Consider the following 24,761-nt stretch of genomic DNA (forward strand, 5'->3'; position numbering starts at 1 on the left):
GAAGCCAATTTCTTATTGTTAAGAAATAATCGATAGCAAAATTTTGTAGTATTGGGTGGGAGGCTGTTTTTTACCTGTAGTTTGTGGACTTGGGTTTATAGAATTGATTTTTTAACCTGAGGAGAAACTGAAATGTTTCATTGCTCACGGAGGACGATGAAGTGTGAGCAAAACACCACGAGAGGGAGCTGTTGGAAGCAGTAAAGCTCTCGTTTTCCTCATTAAGCAGCGCGTTACTTTTCGCAGACACTCAGATAAGGTTGTAAAACGTTCAGAAGCTCGGAGAATCTTTACAATAGTGTTTTTGTTTGTTTGTTTGTTTGTTTGTTTTTCCTTTTCTGGGATGAAACTCACCTGAAAGGTTAGCAAACAATTCTGGGGGAAAAAAAAAATAATAATAAATAACAGTTGCAAAGTCTATTTAAAAAGTTGTCTTTTAAAAATGAAATCTTTGTTAGATATCACATTGCCTGTAATTTTAAGGTCAAATGTTTTAAACTTGATTTCCTTTGCATTTATCTCAGGTAGTAAAATACATTATGCAATATAGATATGATGCCATCTTGCTGCTGAATATGAACATAAAGTGTACATGGGGACAGACATGCTTAGATCATGTGGTACAAACTCCATGATAACAGCTTTGTTCCCTACTTGTTTCACTTCTGGTAGCTATTTCTCTGTACTGTTAGAGGCCTTCACAAGAAAAACTCTGGATGCTTAACAAAGTTCAACAGAGATTAAATGTGTATCTGACCTCCTGGTCAGTCTTAAGAAATGAATTTAGCTGTAAATGGCTCAGCGGTCATCTCAAATATATATGGCTAAATGTGGATATTAATTATATAACCAGAGGGACTCAATTTACTTTATAAAGCAACTAAAAGAAAACAGAGACTTACAGTCTGTTTCTGAGAGAGAGTAATGTCTGTTTAAAAATAACTTCCTAACCAGAATAGCCTTCCTGTCTTGAAATATGAGGGTGGGGTGGCACGACACAAACATTTACAACACTGCTTCATTATGTAAAAATCAAACCCAAGTTTTAAAATGATAGAATTTGACAGATTACCAGTTCCTCATTCAGGCAAACAAAAACAAAGGATTTGCTTTTCAAACCATCTTAACCAGTGTGTCAAAATTTAGCTTCCCCTTGTATTTGTTTTCCATTGTCAAGTAAAGGCTAAGGCTATGAATGTTCCTGGCTTAAGGAGGAAGGGGTTCCATTTTTTTTTTAAATACAGTGAGAACTAATTTATTCAAGAGTATAAGTTAATATCGCTTTATATTATTCTAGGCTGGTAGCCTAAAAGTTTTGCTTTGAGTGGTGTTCATAATAACTTCTTAATAATTCTCCACAGTGCACCCTCTGAAAATACCACTGAGTGATCTGGATCCAACTGTCGGTGACAGACAGCATCATGCCTGTTCAGGCTGTTAGCTACAGCATCCATCCCTCTTTCTACCTCCTTGCTGGACAGAGCACCGCAATCAGATATCTTCAAATATCTACTGCTGCATCACCCTCAAAATAGCGCAGCCAGATAGAGAGAACAGAAACAAGGTTGTCCCTGCATGACTCACAAGGTTTTGATGCTTCAGTATTTACCTTTCATAATTACTTCTGAAGTCAGCTTCTAGCAGTGGGCTAGGCAACCTGTGATACTTGCTGTTGTTTTCAGAGTATAGCACAGCTTCAAAACATTCTGCTCTACCTCTTTATTGTTATCCTGATTTAAATTTTTGTTTTGTTTTTGTTTTCTTTTCAGAAAGAAATAGTATGTTTGTTTGCATACTCAGTGCTACACCTAATTGCTCCTCCTTCCAGGAATATCAGACATAAGGAATAAGTTTTTCTGTGACATTAAGGAAGTAAGGCTAAAAGCAGGATTGCTACCCTGGACTTCCGAAGAGCCAACTTCGACCTCTTCTGGGACCTGCTTGGGAGTATCTCATGGGATAGGCTGCTAGAATGCAAGGGTGCTTGTGAAAGCTGGCCTACATTTAAGCAGCACTTCTTCCATGCTCAGGATCGGTGCATCCCTAAGAGTAGGAAATCGGGGAAGAGGGACAGGAAACCTGTGTGGATGAGCAAGGAGCTCATCAATAAGATCAAATCTGTGATTCTGTGTGAAAAGGAAGAGGATGGTCTATGAAATGTGGAAAAAGGGCCTGTCCTCTTGGGAGGAGTATAGACGTGTTGTCAGGCCCTGCAAGGATGCGACGAGGAAGGCTAAAGCCCACCTAAAGGCTTGCAAAAGAGATAAAGGATAACAAGAAGGGTTTTTCAAGTATGTAAACAGCAAGAGGAAGACTAGGGATAATGTGGGTCCCTTGCTGAATGAGGGGGGCGTCCTGGTCACGGGAGACATTGAGAAGGCAGAGATACTGAATGCTTTCTTTGCTTCACTCTTTGCCCCAAGGACACTCCCCCAGGACTCCTTGCCCCTGACAATAGCACAAAGGGTCTGGGAAATGGAGGGCTCCCTCCTGGTGGACGTGGGAGTGGTTCGGGACCGTCTGAGTGGGGCTCAACACATACAAATCCATGGTACCGATGGGATGCATCCGTGTGTGCTAAGGGAGCTGGCAGAGGTGATCGCTGAACTGCTCTCTATCATCTTTGAAACGTCCTGGAAAACAGGAGAGGTGTCTGAAGACTGGAGGATAGCCAGTGTCACTCTGGTCTTCAAGAAGGGCAAGAAGGAGGATCTGGGAAACTACAGGCCAGTCAGTCTCACCTCTGTCCCTGGAAAGGTGTTGGAAAAAGCTTGTTCTGGATGCCATGTCCAAGCAATTGGAAGAGAAGAAGTTTATGAGGAGTATTCAGCATGGATTCACCAAGGGGAAGTCCTTCTCAACCAACCTCGTTGCCTTCTATGATGGCATCACCAGCTGGGTAGATGGGGGGAGAGCAGTGGATGTCATCTACCTTGACTTTAGCAAGGCTTTCGATACTGTCTCCCATGACATCCTACTAGCAAAGCTGAGAAAGTGTGGGATAGATGAGTGGACTGCAAGGTGGGTTGAGAACTGGCTGACTGGCCGAGCTCAGAGGGTGGTGATCGGAGGAGCAGAGTCCAGCTGGAGACCTATCACTAGCAGTGTTCCCCAGGGGATGGTACTGGGTCCTGTCTAGTTCAACATCTTCATCAACGAACTTGATGAGGGAATAGTGTCTGCCCTCAGCAAATACGCCGATGACACAAAGCTGGGAGGAGTGGCTGAGATGCCAGAAGGCTGTGCTGCCATTCAGTGAGACCTGGACATGGTGGAGAGATGGGCAGGAAGAAACCAAATGAGGTTTAACAAGAGCAAGTGTAGAGTCGTGCACCTGGGAAGGAACAACCCGAAGTATCGGTACAGGCTGAGGGATGACATGCTGGAGAGGAACTCTGAGGAGAAGGATCTGGGGGTCCTGGTGGACGACAGGTTGACAATGAGCCAGCAGTGTGCCCTGGTGGCCAAGAGGGCTAATGGGATCCTGGCGTGCATTAAAAGGAGAGTGACCAGCAGGTCAAGGGAGGTGATCCTCCCCCTCTACCCTGCCCTGGTCAGGCCTCACCTGGAGTACTGTGTCCAGATCTGGGCTCCCCGGTACAAGAAAGACAGGGATCTCCTGGAGAGTCCAGCGGAGGGCCACAAAGATGATACGGGGCCTGGAGCATCTTCCTTATGAGGAAAGGCTGAGATACCTGGGTCTGTTCAGCCTGCAGAAAAGAAGACTGAGAGGGGATCTCCTCAGTGTATATAAATACCTGAGGGGTGGGGGACAGAAGGACGTAGCCAACCACTTCTCAGTGGTTTGTGGGGATAGGACAAGGGGCAATGGCTGCAAGTTAGAGCACAGGAAGTTCCGCACTGACATGCGAAAGAACTTCTTCACAGTGAGGGTGATGGATCACTGGAACAAGCTGCCTAGGGAGGTTGTGGTGTCTCCTTCTCTGGAGATATTCAAGGCCTGTCTGGATGCCTACCTGGGCAGCCTGCTCTGAGGAACCTGCTTTGGCAGGGGGGTTGGACCCAATGATCTTTCGAGGTCCCTTCCAACCCCTACGGTTCTGTGACTCTGTGATTTTCCCCTTTGCCCTGTTGTGAGTGTGACTATAGTGGGAATTATAGAAAGAGTTTAATGCAGACATGACAGCAGGAAAATAAGCTGAGGTTGTGTTTGTTTTATTTCAAAACTAAAGTGAGAAAGAGCTTCAAAAAATACCTGAAAGCTCTCTCAGAGACAGCATTTGGGAGTCAGGGGCTATTACCTTTATACTTCACTAGAATCTCTTTGTTTTTATGTCACTGTTTCTAAAGTTTTGTGTGTTTTCTTTTCAAGTTGAAGACAGTGAGAAGGAACATCAATTCTGAATGCCTTTCTCAGACAAAAATTTACCAAAACTGTTGAAAGTTCATCTGAACAAGGACATTAACTCTCGTACGGCAATTTCAAAATCTTTTTGGTGAGAAAGAAACAGGTCATATAGTGAAGCAATCCATGGCAAACCAAACAACTCCATTTCCACCTTTTTCAATGAGTACAGTAGGTGATGCCATTACCAAGGGCAAGCATCAAACATCAAATAACATCATTCATTTCTTCTTGCAAGCAGGTTTCTTCTTTGCATTTTTGAAAATGAGAAGATATGCAAAGAAAATGTGGCTTAAATAATTAGTAACATATTACATTGGCTGTTAAAACATTTAGTAACATGTAAATCATTCTTTTAATACACTTATAGTAGAAAAAACATGTGTATGCTTTACTGCTTTGAAACTGAATTCCTTCCCAAATTCTGCGCTATTTGCATTTACCAGCAATAAGAGACAACAGAAGTCCTGATCTTAAGAACATCAAGTTATGTTTATAATGGATATTTCAGTATGCTTAAGCCTATGTGTACCTTGCGGTTGTCTCAGAAGGTTGCACTTACCTGGAAACCAATCACACAGGCCAGGAAACAGCCACTCTTCTGTTTCACTGTTTAAACCATCTGGAAAATAAGGGAGGGAAAACAGTGGGGCATGCCGCAGGTTACGCTTACCTGGAAGTCCATATTCCAATACCAGCAAATCAAAACTAATTAGCTTCCATGGTTATCTTCACAAATTTGTAAGGATAAAGACAAAAAAAAGTCCTCTGCAGCTAGAGGCTGTCTTTTGCACAAGTTTCTGATTCTCAGATTTATTTCTTCTAATTCAAATTCCAGATCTGCATGGTGCTTCCCTTTTATAGAAATATATATATACACACACATGTATTTATACCACAGTAAAACAAACAAACAAAAAGTGTTAATACATCCATCTTATATTCAGTTTATTGGATACCATAGCGGTAAATACAAACAACAGGTCAACACGTTTCTGGACAATGCTAGAAATGGCAATATACAGCTGCCCTGGCATACTGACAGTCTATCAGCTGTTCTGGAATTCCATGTGTGCTGGAAAGCTGAGAGGTGTACATGAGTAGTCTTCAAGTTCAGTTTCATAAATACTGACAACACAGTCTTAAGTACACTACTCCTGATATGGCAGAGAAGCATCTGAATAGAAAATACAGTAGCGTTGTGTGAGAACTATATTCCAGTATTTGTAGTCTTAAAACAAGTGAAATAAAACGTTTATTTAAAAAGTGATCTTTGGTCAACACATTAAAACTTTCTTTACTTTTATTTTACTACAATAATATTAAGATTATATAGCTTTTTATATGCTATCTTATGGACATTTTAAAATCAGTATTCTGTCCCAACTGATAAAGTAATCTTAACAGTTTCAATACAGTTTCAAACCTTCCAGAGAAGAGGCAGGCTTTGGTGCAGACACTCATAAAGACCTAATCCCAGCTGTCCTCTGGACTGAGCAAGAAGCAGTAACTCACTTTTGGATCATTCTTCCTCCCTTTCATGATTTCTGTATGACCACAGCACTTTCAAACATGCTGGGCTAAGCCCTTATTTAGTTAAATCTACAGAAAGAGCTCTGTATGTCAACTGACAGCATATTTAGACCCATGTGATGTTTAATATCCACATTTGAAAAGTGTAGCTAGTGCTCCTTAGTACTCTGTCAAGTGGCATTTTAATACCACAGTGATAACTCAGTTTTAAAGCACTGGTCTTTTGAAAAAACTCTGTGCAAGTTAGGAGCATGGCTCCTACCAGCAGGCTGACCTTTAAACGCATGCAGAAATTAAGTTCTTGAACAGGCGTATCTACCTTACCAGTAAAGAAACTATACTATAATGCCAGAAAACTACTCAGTGAAAGTGATCAATCCAAGATGTTACACTGGCCCTAGCTAATGATCTTGCTAAAACAGTCCACTGCTCACTGACTAACATTTTTCAGTTCTTACCCTCCTCAGTCCTCTCTACCTTATCACTAAACAACAACAACAAACAAAGAAACCCACCACAAAGAAGATATGAAACAGAAGACAATACTGCATTGTTTATCTGATTCCCTACTTCTGGTGCTTCCACAAGGTAGATTTGATAGTAAATATCTTCTGTAGATTTGCTGTCTAAACACTTAATTTCTATGAATTTCAGCAGGTATGAGGCACCTTTAGGATCATGAGGCTCTGAACTGTTCTTTCTCAAGTTAAGTATGCTATCGTACACTATAGGAATATTTTGCTTTTCTTTAGTGCAAGTGTTCTTGCGCAAAAGAACAACTACATCTCCGAGTTCTCAAGAAAGATTTTGGTAAGCAAGGCTGAGTTAATTGAAAATGGCTGCTTATACTCAGCCACACCTGAGTATAAGCCATGGACTCTGTCCAAGTCCATGCTGATGTTGAATAAATACAGAATAAAACTCCCTGCTCTGAAGAATTTAGGAGATAAAGAGTGGAAGGAGCTGCTTAGAGATTAAGTTACATAGCCCTAATACATTAAATCTGTTGTAGAACTGGAAATAGAAGATTGGGTCTCCTAGGTCTAGACCCTGTCTCCTTGACTGTACTGTCTTACTTCTCCAGACACTGACCCCAGAGGAAGTTGACTGAATAGCAAGTGCTGCTTGTGTTATATTATTTCAGCTTGTTCCTAATTCAGGACTAACCATCTTTTACACAGATTTCCTTCTCTTTCCAAACACATTGTTGATTAACTTAGCCATTGATTTTGATCCACTTGGTCTTCTCTTTGCTTTGAAATTTGAGGTGATATTCCTCAGGAGTTTTGTGAACATTGCCACAACTTCCTGATAATGTTCAGCTGCAGACAGCCCAGAGAAATGGCACTTGTTATCCATTGCCAGCTTTTGTCCTTCATCCCAGTCAACTTCCCTCATGTGGCATAAATCTTGTTTGTTACCAATCAAAACTACTGCTGACTCAACCATTCTGAAATCAAAAAAAAAGTTTAAATTAGAGAAAAGATGTTAAAATACTGTGTTGTACGCTATGCAGTAGGTAGCATGTAAATGATGTATGTGTATTCAGGATAAGAAGCACTGCAAAAAACAAAGAAAAAAAAAAACACCACCTTAACCATACCAGGTAGAGTTATAGTTTTCTATTGTCTGTATAAAAACATTAAAGGACTTTCCATACAAGGTATTCTCGTGACATCAATCAGGAAGTTTTCATTTCATTTCTTCTATTCAATAATTTCATCTGCTTTTCATTCACTGCAGATTTCACACTCTATACTGCTGAGGATATTGTCAGCTCCTGGATGTCACGAAGAAGAAAACTGAACATATTCTCCATTTGTGGGTAACAGAATAGAGTTAAAGAGATGCACCTAAGATCACAATGAATGGTATCATTGAGAAGAAAATCCTAATTCTAAAAGAGATCCTAATTGCAAGCTTCTGCTAAAATTACCACTTCCAAAGAAACCCTATTTAAGGAAGCTCAGCAGCAAAACAGACAGAAAAGTGTTTTTTTTTTTTTTTTTTACTCCACTTCTGGTAATAAGAAAAGTATTTCACTCATTTACTTAGAAAGCACCTCAGTGGACCGATACAGGAATACACACCACCATGTATACTCAGACATGCAATTTTGGTTGTTCTTTTTGAATGTAAGTGGTTTGTTTCTTACTCTGTGATCACCCATGTGCACAAATGACATGGGGACTGCTGCTAAAGGCAGCTTTGGAGAAACTTACGGTATTAGATTAATTTATTGTAGGACACACTTTCTCTGAATTCCGCACTGGTGCATCTCCATTGGTAATATGAGCATTAGTAGGGGAAGCAAAAGCACAGGATGACTGTGATAGCTTTTTACCCACATAAATCACAGCAGGCAGATTTATGGCAATTATTTGAAACATATTGCTGTAAGAAATGAAAACAAAGATCTTAGTATACTTGGTTTTGGTCACAGTGAAACAAGTTTTAATCTGCAATGCAATTTACCATCAAGTATTGTATTGTCGGCATTATGCTATGCTGCTGGGATGCTGCTGGATTTTGATTGTTACTAGGATTCCTACAGCGTTTTCATATGTTTTGCTGAGAGAAAAAAATAATACCACTTACTTTTTACAAGCTCCTATGTGAGACTCTTGGATTCTGTATAGCAATGCTTTTGCAAATGCAAATGATGCTCTGTCACTGATGTCATAAACAATGATGAATCCATCAGCCCAGTGGAGCTCATCTGTGAGGGAGAGCTTCCCTTGCCTTGGCTGAAAGAAGTTCAAATTCACATGAAAAAAGATAGTTACTGTTATCACTCTTGAGTATTTTCTGTGGCAGCGTGAATGTGAGAACACTGCATCTTTCATTGCAAAAGATATTAATAGGTCTTGGTACCAACATGGAATTCAGGTGAGTCCTACTCCACAACCCTAATAAATAACTACCACTACAGATTGCATTTTGGAGTACTAACAAATTCATTGTGTAACACCTGTGCTTTGTTTAGGCAATAAAATTGCATTATCTTTACAGCCACTGCTTTTGGCATATATATGCTGAACATTCTGCAGAGTTACAGGAGAATTAAGTGTGGGCCATCCGTATTTGTGGTGTTTCTGGTTATGGCTGTTATGTATGCCTGACTACAGTAAGCTTCATTATTTAGTTAAAATTTGTTCTCTTCTCTTGTTTTTTCTTTGCTTCGTTCAAGTCTGAAGCAGTGTTTACCCACAAGATAAATTTCCATAGGGCTAGACAAATCTCCTTTCAAACAGCAGTTGACTTTAACACCACAGGTGACAAAAGCCACTCAAGGGATAATGGGAGTTAGTGTTTGGGTCCTTTCACCCCAAGAAAGTGTCACTGTCATGATTTCTGGAAATTAACAGCTGCAAACTGTCCCATTAAGCTCAGGAAGGTAATTTCAAAAATACTTGAAGTTAGCTTATCCCTACCAGATGGCTGCAGTTGGCAAGAGCCACGTAATCCATGATAGGTAATATACTAGCAGTTCACCAGCATAGACTAGAACATGTGCTCTGTAGAAAACACGTTGGACAGCAACTTGAGGACTATTTAAGTTTAATATTGTGCTCTTTGCAGTGTATACACCCACCAGTATCCCACCCTGGCTGCCTTGATTAGCTCAGCACCACAGCAACACTGTAGCACCATAAACAGCTGTACCAAGGCTGTAATTTTGAATGAGGGATGGTGACAATGCTGGCAGTGATATGGGGTGCACGAGAAACAAAAGATGAAACAAGTTCCCAGAACTGTCTGAAGACGTCAATGTCTTCACAAGAACAGTTTTTGAATGCTGTAGTGACTGTGCAGCAGATTTAGGGGCAAGAAAGGTGACTCGTGTGACAGCTGTTTCCCACAGATGAAGAGACAGTGAGCTTTGGAAAGAAAGGCTTTAGCTACCAGAGGGAAGCATCAGAGAGCAACAAGGAAGCAGAAATAAAGATGGTGACTTTTCCTTCACCAGTTAGTTTAGCCTTCTCTCAGGATCTGTTTTTCTTCCCGAGCTCCCAGGGCATACAGGACATCCATACCCCATCCATCTCTTTCTAAAAATCACCAGTCCTATTGGAAAAAAGCATTACCATCACCTTCACTCCTGATCACTACTTACTCCTCTGCAGGTGAGAGAAGCAGAAGGCAGTTCAGAAAATGTTAGTTATTGTTCCTAAGGATGAACACAACTGAGTGATAGAACAGGGCCTCCAAGAGGAGTTGCCCTCAACAGACAGCTGATTTCTTATCTCCTTAGAAGCTAAGAGTGTCCATGCACAAGCAACCAAACTCCATACCCATACATACAGCAGTATAGTTTGTTTTGACCTAGCTAGCTGCCACTGTCAGTGTTTCAAGCATGCATTTAAGAAGTTGTTCATGTACCACAAGATTGAATATACAGTAAGTAGAAGTTATAGGTGGGCTTAGGAAAGAGGTCTGAGACAGGCAGAAACAAGTCTACAGAAAACTAGCTTCTAACAGAGATTGTATAGCAAAGAAGGACTCCATGTAATACATTAAAATGGCCCCTGTGCCATGTTACAATCTGCTTTGTCCTGAGACAAGTAAAATTTGCTTGTCTCTAAGAAGGCAAATCTCTTTAGAGGTTTGTTTTATATACTCACTTGGTTAAGTTTTTACGTCCTTGAACTCAAGTCTGAGCTAGACTCTCAGTGCTTTGGCTTTAGCATTCATTATCCTGGTCAGCAAAAGGCAAGATCAAGATCAAAAAAGGGATTCTTGTGAACTAATAGCCAGACAGACCTATCTAGGTCTGTCTGCGTTATACAGTACCAAAGTTTCCATATTCCTATAACAGCAGGAAAGAAATTAGTACAAACCCCCTTAATTTTAGAGTGGTTTATTGTGATCAAAGTTCAGCTGTCAACATGCAGAAGCCTGCATTATAGCTTTCCTTGGATGTGTGAATAGAAGATTTATTTCCAGGCCTATCTACTTTGACTGTTTCTGCAGCCATTTAAGCCATACAACTTGCTTTATAAACTAAATTCTGTCTGTTCGGGGGATTTGAGAAAATTGTGTTTCCTCTATATTTACCTAAATGATATGGAAGTGGGAAAGATTATTCCTGTTAATATTCCAAAATGCAAAAGCATTTCCAGAAAGATATAAGCACTGAAGGGCTTCTTCCATGAATTGAGAAAATACATAGTTTCTGAGCTACAGCAACTATAAAGATTCAGTCTTTCCAAATAAAAAGAGCAAGCACAAATTCCAAGTACAGACAGAATGCTTGCAACTCCCCAGCATCACACTGGTAGAATGAGGAATAGATTTTGTCAGCTTCCTAAAATTCTTACCTGTGAACAAGGGTCATAAATTTCCAAGTGTATCTGCCTCGCATCCAGGTTTAAGTGTTTAGTAGAGATGCATTCTAAAAATAAATAAAGAAATAAATACATTGCATCTAATAAAAAGCATCATTAAAGTGACTGGAAATGGTGGTAAAAAGAAATGTGATGAAGATGAGATTTGGTATTTAATTCTGAGAAGCCTTTTAGTTTCCTTGGTATTGTAGGTTTCCTTTACTTATTTTATTTATTTAAGATGGAAATAATCTCATTTCATTTTGCACCACCTGAGCTGCCCAGTCCATTAGGCCAACCAACACCATTTCACTGGTGTTCCCATGGAAGCACTACTTTTAGACCCTAGCTTTCTTCTCAAATGGAGGCATAAAGGACACACAACACTTTGAAATGGCTAAATGCTGATGACTTTGTTATGAAGGTTCAGGATTATGAAAGCAGTAAGTCAACCTACATGTAAATGCTGATTCTGCACAAGTCACTTTTTAGTAATAATGATTATTTACCCTGAAATCTGATGCTTTAAGAGTTATTATACTAGGACACATATTAATGTTTACAGGATAATGTCCTTAGACTAAATCCTAAAACTTTTCTGTAGAGTCAGCTCTAAGATTTAAGATTCACTGCCAGCACTAGCAACCCTGGGAACTCTACTGTAGCTAGGTGGTCACTATTATTTTAAGCTGTAGTTTGTTCTGAGAAAATGCAACCAACTCACATTTACAGTGACATTCATCAGCAGGCTTTCTACAGTATAATTCCTCAGCGCTACTGAACTACAAAGACAAGAACTGCTGTTGGTACTACTGAAAATATACTTCAAACTGCACGTAAGGAGGGCATGGTTAGTGCTATGATCTCTGGAACTGAGTATCTTTGGTTCAGCACCATGCTCATCTGAAGCGTTCTTCTTGCTTAAGGGTTCATCTGATGTGAACTGTGAGTTGCAAGCATCCCAGAGAATCAAACCCTCAGCTCCTTGATGTTTTCCATAATTAATTATTATTATTATTTTTAAATATGCTGATTCCACTAAGCTTTCTGGGATGATGTGGACTTTAACACCCATTTTCCTACTTCTCTTCACCCTTTTGCCTCTCTAGAAATTGAATTAAACTTATCTTCTAACAAACATTTAGAAGTAAAAATGTTTTGGGGTGTTTATGTCTTTTTTGAGACTTGCAGTATCAGAGGCTCAGAACAAGGAAACCTGGTTTTAGCTGTGATTTAGAGCACCCAGGGAGCATTGAGAGCACCACATGATCTGCATGTGAACATTCCGATTTCAGATAAGCCATCTGGGACTCAAACTGTCCTTAGAGTCTGTTTGCATAGTGGCTACTTTGTGAGAGCACTTTTGTACAACTGTAACCTACTTTCAAAATAAGTTAATTTAGATGTCTGACTGAAATTCAACTTATTAATGCTTTTTTTTTTTTTTTTTTTTTTTTTTTTACTTTCTACATTGACTACTCTGATTTTTGTAAAAAAAAAAAAAAAAAAAAAAAAGGGTTTTGGAAAGATTTCTTGACTTTAGCAAAACAAACGAGGTAGATGCAGTCTTCTTGGCATTTTAAGCTCTGGGCCTTCTCATGCCACTCCAGCTGGAATAGCACACATAGCAGTTTAGCAGTGCTTACACAGCTTCTATCCAAAATGTGAAAGCTCGAGTCCTGTTTTGCCATCTTCCAAGATCTTAGAGGTGCCCTATGGATCACTGCACTTATTCTGATACAAGTGTGACCTTTTACTCTCAGCACAGTCAGTCCTCCCAAAAAGCTATCCTGCAAAAGCAGGGGACATGGCATTATGCCCTGATTAATCAGGGCTGCCTGATAAACAACGTTTCGCTGCTCTTATAGGGCTGGTAAAGAGGCACTCCGTAGAACTTTGTTAACAATCTATTGCTTTACTCTCTGCTTTATCTCCTCTGCAGTTGAGGTCCCTATGACCTCCCCAAGCTTCTCACAAGCAGCGGGTTACCTGCCCTCCCCGAGCCCGGCTCACACGGGGCTGGCTGCAGGCGCGACCCCCTCAGACACCCGCCCCGCCTCCGGAGCTCAGGGGCGGCCAGGAGCTCCCGCCGTTAAATCAGCTAAAACTCAAACCTTCCCGGAAAGTTGCGCTCCTGCCTCCTTCCCCCCGCTCCCCGAGAAGCCCCCGGCGCTCACCGGCGTTGGAGGCGTACTCCCCGATGAAGCGCCGTGTCAGAAATCGCACCGCCAGCGCTGCGAGAAGGAAGCAAACGGCTGAGTGAGGGGCACCGTCACAGCGCCCACCGAGCCGAGGCCGTCCCCCAGCCCGCCCCCTTCCCGACTTGCCCGATCCGCTGCCGCCCAGCACAGCCAGCTTCCCCCGCGCATGGCGCCCGTGTCGCCCGCTCCCCGCCGCCACCGCTTTATAAGCGGCCCCGCCGCCCCCTGACACCGCCCCGGCACGGCTCGGCCCGGCCGCCTGCTACCGCTCCGGGGGCTGAGTTTCTCCTCCCTCCACTCCTTCCCTCCCATTCTTTCCCCACCACTCGGTGCCCGTGCAGAAGACGCAGGAAAAAACCATGGAGAATAATAATAATAACAATAATAATAAACAAGAAACAATAATAATAAAGAGATGCTCTACAGCAGGGCAGGGTGCTTGTTTATCTTGCTTTTAAGTTTCTTTTCAGATAGTCATCTTCTTGTACCAGGAATGTGAAGAAACTAGAGAGATCTGCACTCCCTTTGAATGCTACTGAGGCAATTTGTTGGAGATAAATGTTCTGCACCTCTGTAATATTTGCCATTCAAAGGTTTCAAAGCTCTTGTCACTCACTAAACCTCTAGTCCTGCAGATACTTAGGTGGGCATGCTTTTTGTGCCTATGAATGTTTTTACTGAATTAAATCAGCCTGGTGAAGAGCTTAAATGTGCTGGATGGTGCCTGGGTAACACTTAAAGCACTCATCTGTTGCAGGAAAATACGACAAATGTGCAAGGTGAGGCACAAAGGGCTGAGCCTGTTACTGCATTTTGTTAGGCTCCACAAGTGCTCTCTACAGGCTGTTTGACTCTGAAAGTGCATAAAATGTTTGGGTATAGGTTTAGATAGTCCACTGGTAAATAGGAGACTTCTCAAACATCCAAGTTGCACTTACTTGTTCTTTTCATGTCTATTTTATTCTGTTTATACAAGCTGAATATATTTATTTAGTCTGATATATTTATTCGCTTCTGTTGAAAAGAATAAAACTTATGTTTTGTATAAACACTTCAGTAAGTGCTGTTTCGATGTAATTTCTAGTGGATATGGATACAACAGATTTACATGAGATCAAAAAAATGAGGCAGAGAAGGAATTTGAACATATGTTTGTTACAGTTGAAGGGAACATATAAGGGAATGCTTAGCAGAAGAAAATATATTTAAGAATAAACACACAGACATAAATTGGCTCCAAAGTACTTAAAATTAAGTTGTTAATGGCTGGAAATGTATTTGGAGGGTGCCCCTACCTAGCTGTGTGGGGTGTCTTTTTTTGTTTGTTTGTTTGTTTATTTGTTTTCTGGTAGTTTCCTGCTACTGTTCACTGAGAAGACAAAAGTTACTGACTGACCAAAAAGAACCATAATTTGACCCTCTATGGCTATTGTAACATTAGGTTTTGAAAAAAAGGATGGATGCTAAGATCACTAGGCTGGACTTACCAATGGTATAACTAGCAAGGCCAGTTTATTTTACTCTTATTTTACTGTTTTGTAAACACTGAAACCTCTGCAACAGGAAAGCCTAAAGCTGCTTTTCCATGTGCACCCATCATCAAAGTTATGACTTTCACAGGTGATGAAAGAAGAAAGAAAGAATCCAGCTCTCCTGTTTCCATTACATGGTCTTAACTACATTAGCACTTTCTCACATCTAGACAGCAGCCATAATAAACAAAGTAGTGTGCTGACCATTTTAAAGAATATACTGTGTAGAACTAGTTCCCAGAACTAAGTGGAATTGAGAAAATTTACAGTGGAAGGAATTCCTGAATCAGTTAGTCTTAATCATAAACTTTGCTATTAATTTCCTGTTATTATTGTCGCATTTGCATTTTACAGATATATATACAGAGATATTTTTGAATTTCTCCACACATGGAGGGGAGATCTCAAATTTCTTTAATGTGAGCACCCACACCAAACTCAAATGCAACAGTTACTCATCTATGAGGGAGCAAACCAATCTTCTTCTAAACAACATCATTTTTTTCAATATGCAATTAACACATTTGTTGATCAGCTTATCTGAATAGTAGTATGCTTGAAGGAAAGTATAGTCTGCTAGAAGAAATTTTGCAAAGTAAATACATTCTTTATGAATGATTTGCCTAGCTTTAACATTTAGTATAAAAGCCTGTGGCTATAGTTGAACAATATGGCAACTGAAGTAGTGATGCCTCTAAAATGCATAAGCTGCCTGGTTTCTCTATCTGTGCATGCTTCTCTCTCCTTTTTGTCAGTAGAGCTGTTTGAACGGAATTAGTACAATTTAAAAATCACAGAATCACAGAATCATCTAGGTTGGAAGAGACCTCCAAGATCACCTAGTCCAACCTCTGACCTAACACTAACAAGTCCTCCACTATGCTATATCCCTAAGCTCTACATCTAAATGTCTTTTAAAGACCTCCAGGGATGATGACTCAACCACTTCCCTGGGCAGCCCATTCCAGTGCATAACAACCTTTTTGGTAAAGAAGTCTTTCCTAATATCCAACCTAAACGTCCCCTGGAGCAACTTTAGCCCATTCCCCCTTTGTCCTATCACCAGGCATGTGGGAGAATAGACCAACCCCCACCTCGCTACAGCCTCTTGTAAGGTACTTATAGAGAGTGATAAGGTCGCCCCTGAGCCTCCTCTTCTTCAGGCTCCCTCAGGCACTCTTCATACGAGTTGTTCTCCAGACCCCTCACCAGCTTTGTTGCCCTTTTCTGGACTCGCTGGACCACCTCCATGGCCTTCTTGTAGCAAGGGGCCCAAAACTGAACACAGTACTAGAGGTGTGGCCTCACCAAAGCCAAGTACAGGGGGACAATCACTTTCCTAGTCCTGCTGGCCAAACTGCTTCTTATACAAGCCAGGATGCTGTTGGCCTTCTTGGCCACCTGAGCACACTGCTGGCTCATATTCAGTTGACTATCAACTAATACACCCAGGTCCTTCTCTTCCAGGCAGCTTTCTAACCACTCATCTCCCAGCCTGTAGCTCTGCTTGGGGTTGTTGTGCCCCAGGTGCAAGACCTGGCACTTGGCCTTGTTGAACTTCATACAGTTGGCGTCAGCCCATCGGTCCAGCCTGTCCAGATCCTCCTGCAGAGCCTTCCTACCCTTGAGCAGATCGATACAGACACCTAACTTGGTGTCGTCTGCAAACTTACTGGGGGTGCACTTGATCCCCTCATCCGGATCATTGATAAAGATATTAAAGAGGGCTGGCCCCAGTACTGAGCCCTGGGGGACGCCAGTAGTGACCAGCCTCCAACCACGACTCTTTGGGCCTGGCTATCCAGCCAGTTTTTAACCCAACAAAGCGTACGCCATTCCAAGATGTGAGCAGCCAGTTTCTTGAGGAGAATGTTGTGGGGAATGGCGTCAAAGGCCTAACTGAAGTTAAGGTAGACCACATACACAGCCTTTCCCTCACCCATTAAACACATCACTTTATCACAGAAGGAGATCAGGTTCATCAAGCAGGACCTGCCTTTCATAAATCCATGCTGACTGGGCCTGATCGCCTGGTTGCCTTGCAAATGCCGCGTGATGACACTCAAGATAATCTGCTCCATGAGCTTCCCTGGCACTGAGTTCAGACTGACAGGCCTATAGTTTCCCGGGTCTGCCCTCCAGCCCTTCTTGTAGATGGGCGTCATGTTTGCTAGCTGCCAGTTGACTGGGACCTCCCCCGATAGCCAGGACTACTGATAAATGATGGAAAGCGGCTTGGCCAGCTCCTCTGCCAGTTCTCTCAGTACCCTTGGGTGGATCCCATCCAGCCCCATCGACTTGCGTACATCCAAGTGCTGTAGCAGGTCACCAACCATTTCCTGGTGGATTATAAAGGCCACATTCTGCTCCCCATTCCCTTCCACCAGCTCAGGGTGCTGGGTATCCAGAGAACAACTGCTCTTGCTGCTAAAGACTGAGACAAAGAAGGTGTTAAGCACCTCAGCCTTTTCCGCATCCCTTGTAACTGTTTCCCCCCGCATCCAGTAAAGGATGGAGATTTTCCTTAGTCCTCCTTTTTGTGTTGATGTATTTATAAAACCATTTTCTGTTATCTTTAATAGCAGTAGCCAGTTTGAGCTCCAGATGAACTTTGGCCTTTCTAATTTTGTCCCTGCACAGCCTCGCAACATTCTTATAGTCCTCCTGAGTGGCCACCCTCTTTATAATATTTCCAAAGATTATAAACCCTCTTTTTTCTCCTAAGCTCAAGCCACAACTTTCTGTTCAGCCAGGCCAGTCGTCTTCCGTGCTGGCTCATCTTTGGGCACATGGGGACAGACCGCTGCTGAGGCCATTAAGATTTCCTTCTTGAAGCATACCCAGACTTCCTGGACTCTTTGCCCTTCAGAACCACCTCCCAAGGGACTCTACCAACCAGTGTTCTGAACAGCTCAAAGTCAGCCTTCCGGAAGTCCAAGACAGCAGTTTTACTGATCCCCCTCCTGACTTTGCCAAGAATGGAGAACTCTACCATCTCGTGGTCACTCTGCCCAAGACAGCTCCTGACCACCACATTTCCCACTAGTCCTTCTCTGTGAACAACAGGTCTAGTGGGGCACTTCCCCTGGTAGACTCACTAACCAGCCGCATCGGGAAGTTATCTTCCACGCCCTCCAGAAACCTCCTAGACTGCTTTCTCTAGGCTGTGTTGTGCTTCCAGGGTATGTCTGGGAAGTTGAAGTACCCCACGAGAACAAGTGCTGATGATTTCCCAACTTCTGCCAGCTGCCTGTAGAATTCCTAATCCGTTTCCTCATCCTGGTTTGGCAGCCTATAACAGACCCCCACCAGGATGCTTGCCTTGTTGGCCTTCCTGCTGATCCTAACCCATAGCAACTCAAAAACTAGAAAGTAAAAAAAAAAAATAAAAATAAGCCACCTCCTCTCCTTGAAGTGTTATGGGGTTTGTGGTTGATTGCCCATCTCTGCAACTTGTACAGTTGTGTGGATTTGGTCCTTCCAGCACCAAATCTGTTCTGGCCAGTCCTCTGTACTGGAATGGTTTTGCGTTCATTACTCAGGGGTGTAAATGCCTGTTCAGGTGCAGAAGTGAACAGAACATAGTTCATTCTTCTAGTGAACAGAAGCTCACATGTGAGTTTCAGGCCTGGTGGTCAAAACTGAGTCAACTCTGAGCTGTTAAGTTAGAATCAAGTGAACTTTGATTACATGTCTAAAACTTTGCTATGGAAAATAGTAGGTTTCCAATGTATATAATGGAAATAAATTATTATCCAGGTCCATGAACATGGTAGAGGATTGATTCTGAATTAAGCTGGAAGTTTTTGCAAGTCTGCAGATCACTGATCAGCTGAGGTCACTTTGCATTTCACTCTCCAGTTCTGTAGATGAGGATTTGTACAACTTGGTGCAAGGCCTTCCTCGAGTCAAAACTACTTGTGGAGAAAAGTAATATCTAAAAAACATATTTTTTTTTGTTTTCCCTGGAGTGTAACTGCTGGAAATAAGGTGGAATTTGGAGTACATGACTATCTGTATTCTGTGTACAACATAATGCCTTGATCCAAAAAGTATAGTTCGAAACCACCTGGTGAAGCACGTGGTTTTGCACCAAATGGCACAGGATTTCTAAAGCTTGCTGGTGTTTGCATCCCTGCAGTCTCCTTTTGGCTTAAAGAACAACATTTTCCAGACAAGATCTGTCTCTTAAAGCCTACTTTTCATCAGATCTTTAGGAAGAGCACTGCAAATTTTACATCTGGTACTCTAACAGTTTCTACAGCACATGAACTGGCTAACTAGAGATCTAAAACCACAACAAACTAACAGAACTAGAAGTACAGGCTTTTCAGCCACATGTGATGTTTTCATCATCTATGAACTTGGATACATTCCTCAGTGAGATACTCAAAGGTATTAAGGCACAGGAACAGTTGCCCAGAGAATCTCTGGATGCCCCATCTCTGGAGGTGTTCAAGGCCCAGTTGGATGGGACCCTGGACAACCTGACCTAGTGGATGGTGTCCCTGCCTATGCTAGGGGTTTGGAACAAGATGATTTTTAAGGTCTCTTCCAACCTGAGCCATTCTATGATTCTATGATTCTAAGATTCTATGATTCTATGATTCCATGATTCTATGATTCTATGATTCTCTATGATTTATTCGTGACAGAAAGAAAACAGAATACAGCATAATCCCATGGATGTTGTGTTCTCTTTACATGCTATAATGAAAAAGATGCAAACATCCATTTTCCCCTTGAAAATGATGAATTGTTCTGGGAGGCATGTTCTTATGTTCAATAATTAGAATTTTACCATGCTGACAGTGAAAAAAAAAAAAAAAAAAAGTTTTTCAGCAGAAATTGCAAAACTGATCTGTGATGAAGTGCTGTTAGTACTCAAGTCACATGGGATGTCACAAACAGAACTCCATAGCTTGTCAGGTTTCTCACAGTCTCTGTAAGTGTGTTCTCCATGATATCATGAAGGATTTTGCAGTCTCCTGCTAGGCCTCCTACCTGCTAAGGTTTAGAAGTAAGGACAGTACCACAGAGTTAGTTCTGTTGCAGGGGCCATTACCTTACCTGCCCCCACAGCGGTGCACACCTATGGTCAAACACTGTCCCAAAGACAGATGGTCCCAAAGAAAGTTGGGATACCGGGTAGCCTAGTGAGAATAGCTTGTGGTCGGTGTGGGAATGAAATCAGAGGCATCTGAACTTACAAGTTGATAGTTTGAATCATCTATTATCCAGGTAATTAGAAGTTTTTTCTCAATAACATGGAAAGTATGTTCAGAATCTTTAAAAACTGAGCTGTGTGATTCTTAAGTAAATAGGGTACTTTGGCTTGTGGAAGTCCCAGAACAACATTACATTACTACACAGTGAACTGTCAAGTTGATTTTCAGTTTCTTACTTAACGTAATTAGCCACACAGAACATCTATTCTGTTAACATCTGCTTTATGCAAACTTTGGGACACAGCTTATGTTCGGTACATATAACTATTAAGGGACTAACACACAATAAAGGCCTCTAAGTTTCACTCTAATGCAAACATTAAAGCATAAAAATAGTCTCTTCATATGGCTTGGGCTGCCATAATGGAGCTTTAAAAAAAATCTTTCTTAAATTCTTGAGTAATTAGGATGTTAATGACAAGAGGCAAGAGATTTTAAATGGCATACATCTTCTTTATATATAATTATTGTAATTTCCAATTTTAGACTGAATTCTGCTCTGCTCAGTAAGACTTTTTTCCAGAAAACAGATGACTTTTTCTGTGTAGTTAAACATTTAATGTAATATTTCACAAAGATCAGCACAATCTGAGTTACAAGACTATATGCTTATAAGAGGGTATTTATACCCCAGATTCCAATATAAAGTTTATATCTTTTTTATCTTTAGTGCCTAGGGGAATGTTATCTCAAGTTTTGCAGATGTATTTGTACCAAAAATAACAATAACAGAATACTTAAACTGTGGTTTGCACTATAATTTAATTTCTATGATTTACCTCAATAAATTTACCATCATATATGAAGGAAGTCTTTAATAATTTCAGAACTTAATATATATATATATACATATTTTTAAAGAATGTAATGAAATTGTCCAGAAATTAATGTTACTTTTTGAAATAATTCAAGGGCATTAAGATTTTTTTCCTCTTTTGGCACTGGAAGGAGAATCTGCACTTCCAGATATCCTTTGCAAGGAATTTAAAATAAGAGTATCATCCTAGAGTAATAAATAATCTTGTCATTGAGGAGTATTTGTTTAGGATTTTTAACAATGAGCTCAAGTCCCTACCCAGAATCAGATAGAATAAGTATTTGAAATTCTTTCTCCAATATCTCAGGCAATTGCAATGCTCTTAAGGGAAAAAAAAAAAGATCTTATTCTCTGTCATTCACCTATTTGTACAAGCTGTTTTTTGTTTTGTTATATAGGGTTTTTGTTTGTTTGTTTGTTTGTTTGTTTTTTGTTTTGTTCTGTTTTTAAAAGCTATAATAAAAATATTGTAAGGAACTCTCATACTCCAGGCAAGTACCTTTGCCACAAGGTTATTGGGTGCATTTTTTTTTCTCACCTAAATTTTCTTCTCTGATTTGAGAAGAGTTTTGACCAAATAAAATTGTTGATACTTTTAAAACCATTCTTAATGCTCAGAATGAGATCCTAAAATAGTTGCCATTGGTTGTGCTTACAGACTAAAGCAAAGAGAAAACATTCAAGTTTTGTTGTTTGTATGCAAAAACAATGAAAAAATGTTCAACAGTGGAAATACTTCATTTGAAATTCTCATTCACATTCTAATTTACAGAAAGCCTATCTTGATTCTCCTAAAGTGTTTGGACCTAGGGTCCAGAAGGCTTATTAAAAATACTTAGGGTGATCACTGTTATTTTTCAAAGGGCAATTTTACTAGCAGTAAAGCAGTCTAGCCAGTACCCTGCCTAGAACAGCATACAAGATGAACAGTGTGTACATTCATGGTTTCTATTGTTCTGCCAGTTCAGATGTTCATGTTTTGTTGTTGATTTTGTTTTAGTAATAGTTAGGATCTAGGATACATAGTGAAAAAATACTGATCCTATTCCATCAATTCAAGAAAAAAAATAATCACAAGCTCACCTACTAGGAGCAATTAAGACTTGAGCACAACCAGGGAAGTAAGGGAAAAAAAAGCCACAAGGTAATTGCTGTCTTTTAAAAATATATATTTATATTTATATTCATACTCATATTCATATTCATATTCATTTTATTTTAATTTTGATTTTTAACTCCATAGGGAAAAAATGTTGTTTTGGGATGTGTCAAAGAGAAAGTAGCAAATCAGTAAAATCAATCCAACCTATGATTTATATTACTTTTCCCGCAATCTAGAAATAACACATATTCAAAAACCGTAGAAAATGTGACTGATCTATTTTCCTCAAAATATATGAAAGAAACAGAACCCTAGAAGTAGATAATATCAGCACAACATTAGATGCCAAGATTCCACTGACAATAAAGTAGAAAAATCAGACTTTGAATGGACTTGGAAATAGATTGGAGTGCCAGTCACTTTTAAAGCTTTTGAGAAGAAATGATACCTGACCTATTTCTGCAGTGAAGGTAAATGTCTTCAGGTGGTCACTGATGTTCATTCAGCTTACTTAGGGATGAAGTTCCTACCGAGAGCTCTCAAATGAGTTACATTGAGATAAGCTAGCATTTGAATTTACATAATTTTAGTTGCTCTGCAATAAAGAACCAACGCATATCTTCTTATCTCTAATAAACTTGTGAGATATGGTGATGCTTAATGATAGCAAGGTCTTTCTGGATGGTATTAAGATGGTAGTGTTGAGCTATAAAGTCTTACCCTCTCTTTAGGGCCAGTTTGACAGTTTAATGTCAGGTATGTCAATAAACAGAGGCTTGAGGTTGCTTCCATCATTTTAGAGATGAAGGAAGACTCCAGCTGAGCATGTTCCCTGTCATCTGCAATTCTCTTGCTTCTCAGAATCACATCTCCTGCATTTATTGGTTGTGGACATGGTCTGCAGAATCTGAATGCTTGAACAGTAGATATGAGGCAGACAATAGATTTTTTTTTTCCCCCAGTGAGTCTTACATCTCTATAAATCCACAATTTGAATCATTATGGAAGGTTAGAAAGAGGAGCACAGTTCCTTTTGTAAAGTTTTGTATTTTGATATTATTTTTTTTACTATATTTTTAAAATGTTTGCTTGTGTTCTATCTGTTACAATGTTTTGCTGCTAGATACGACATCTCATGCTAGTATCTTTGAGATGAGAGGTTATTTGATCAAAACATAAATAAGCAGTTCCTAAGCTTCTAGCTTCTGCTAGGTTAGTACTGCGAAGTTTAGAGTGCTTTCAAGTTGAAGTTGTGTTACATCCAACCTGCATTAGTGAAATAAATCAGAAAATTAAAATAGTCAAAATTTATTCATAAATTTTTGTGCTAAGGGAGATGTTCAGTCCCCAGATAAAATGTTCTAAAAGTATCAGAATCTAACCCTTGCAGGAAACTACACATCTGTTTCCAGCTCTGAGAGAGAAGTTTCCACAGCTGGTAGAAGATGGTTTGCAGCCAAAAGGGGTAGTCTTACTCTCCTCCTATTCCTTCCTGGGGATTCTTGTAGTCTCTTCAGCATTACATTTTGTGGACCCTTGACTGAACAGATCGGCTTGCTGATTTTATATAAAAATAAATCTCAAGAAATTGTATTGCATTTGTTTTTATCATTAAAATGAATTAGGCCACAGGGTGGCTAATTTCACAGTCTTTTTTCATCTAATCAGATAGTACCTAAGATTCTAAAACCACAAGACTGTCAAAAGAGAAACAGTAATATTTCCATTAGTACAAATACCCAGTTTTGTAGAAATATTTTTACTTGATGTAAACTTACTTGAATATCATTCAATTTTAATACTTTATGTTAATTCCCATTGCAGTTATGATTGAACTACAAAAGCCATCTTTAAAAGATCTTGGAAGTTCTTTAAGGTACTGATATTGCAAGATGTAATTTATATGAAAAGATGCTGAGCATTCTAAAATATATCAGCCAGAATAGGTAAATCGTAATATAGCCACATGATTTTGATAGCACTCTCTAATAAGCTTCTGCACCTTTAAAATATTCCCAGAGACTTTGTGGATAGAATATAATTAGAATTATTTATTACTGTATAGCAGTGTGTCTTTCTAGGTAGAACACTGCAGTGCCTCTTGGCCTCTTGGTAGAATTGTCCTTGGTAAACTAGTTCATTTAATACCTTGAGGTTTTTTTTTTTTTTTAATTATTGTTTTGTTTTTAAATAACCCTTCTTATACTAAAGCCTGTGATACAAATTTAAATTCAGAAATGGTTCAATTTTTTTATGGTCACTTTTTCTAATTTTATATACTATATAATATTTTCATTTAGGGCTATCGAATGTTTTACTACATGTAATTTCTTCAGAGTAAGATGCTTATAGTCTAAGATAAGGGTTCAGATATAGACACTACTATACCTGAACCTGTAGTAGGATCTATACTGGTATAGATACTACTACAGATAAAAAATGTAATAAGTAGATTTTTTTTTTTTTTTTTTTACATTCTGTGTATAGGTGAAATTATTTGGAAGTTTCTTTTTTTTTATTATTTTTTTTTTTTTAATATATATATAATCCAAATTACTATTAATAGTTATTTATGTACCTTTTGAATTTTTTGTTACTTTAGGCAATGGAAACTGTTACAGTTTAGTATGGCCAGCATTACATTCAAGTTCTCAC

The 24,761-nt window shown here is 39.9% G+C and overlaps 1 protein-coding gene and 1 long non-coding RNA gene across 2 annotated transcripts in view; one reads left to right on the forward strand and one right to left on the reverse strand.

Annotated features, from left to right (window-relative positions):
• Nucleotides 1-4,988, forward strand: part of LOC119714552 (uncharacterized) — a 53,799-nt gene extending 48,811 nt beyond the window's left edge. The window contains exon 4 of the long non-coding RNA XR_005261855.2: nucleotides 1,770-4,988. This is a non-coding gene — a long non-coding RNA (uncharacterized lncRNA). The remainder of the gene's footprint in view (nucleotides 1-1,769) is intronic.
• Nucleotides 4,989-5,293: 305 nt separating this feature from the next.
• On the reverse strand, nucleotides 5,294-16,210 carry RERGL (RERG like). The gene is made up of 6 exons (XM_038173195.2): nucleotides 16,109-16,210; nucleotides 13,554-13,686; nucleotides 13,404-13,460; nucleotides 11,221-11,294; nucleotides 8,498-8,646; nucleotides 5,294-7,349 (listed from the first exon to the last, which is right to left on the reverse strand). The coding sequence occupies exons 1-6, from the start codon at nucleotides 16,208-16,210 to the stop codon at nucleotides 7,073-7,075; spliced, it is 792 nt and encodes a 263-aa protein (XP_038029123.1). The 3' UTR covers nucleotides 5,294-7,072.
• Nucleotides 16,211-24,761: the final 8,551 nt, after the last annotated feature.

Source organism: Anas platyrhynchos, chromosome 1 (genome assembly GCF_047663525.1).
Source record: "Anas platyrhynchos isolate ZD024472 breed Pekin duck chromosome 1, IASCAAS_PekinDuck_T2T, whole genome shotgun sequence".
Lineage (NCBI taxonomy): Eukaryota > Metazoa > Chordata > Aves > Anseriformes > Anatidae > Anas > Anas platyrhynchos.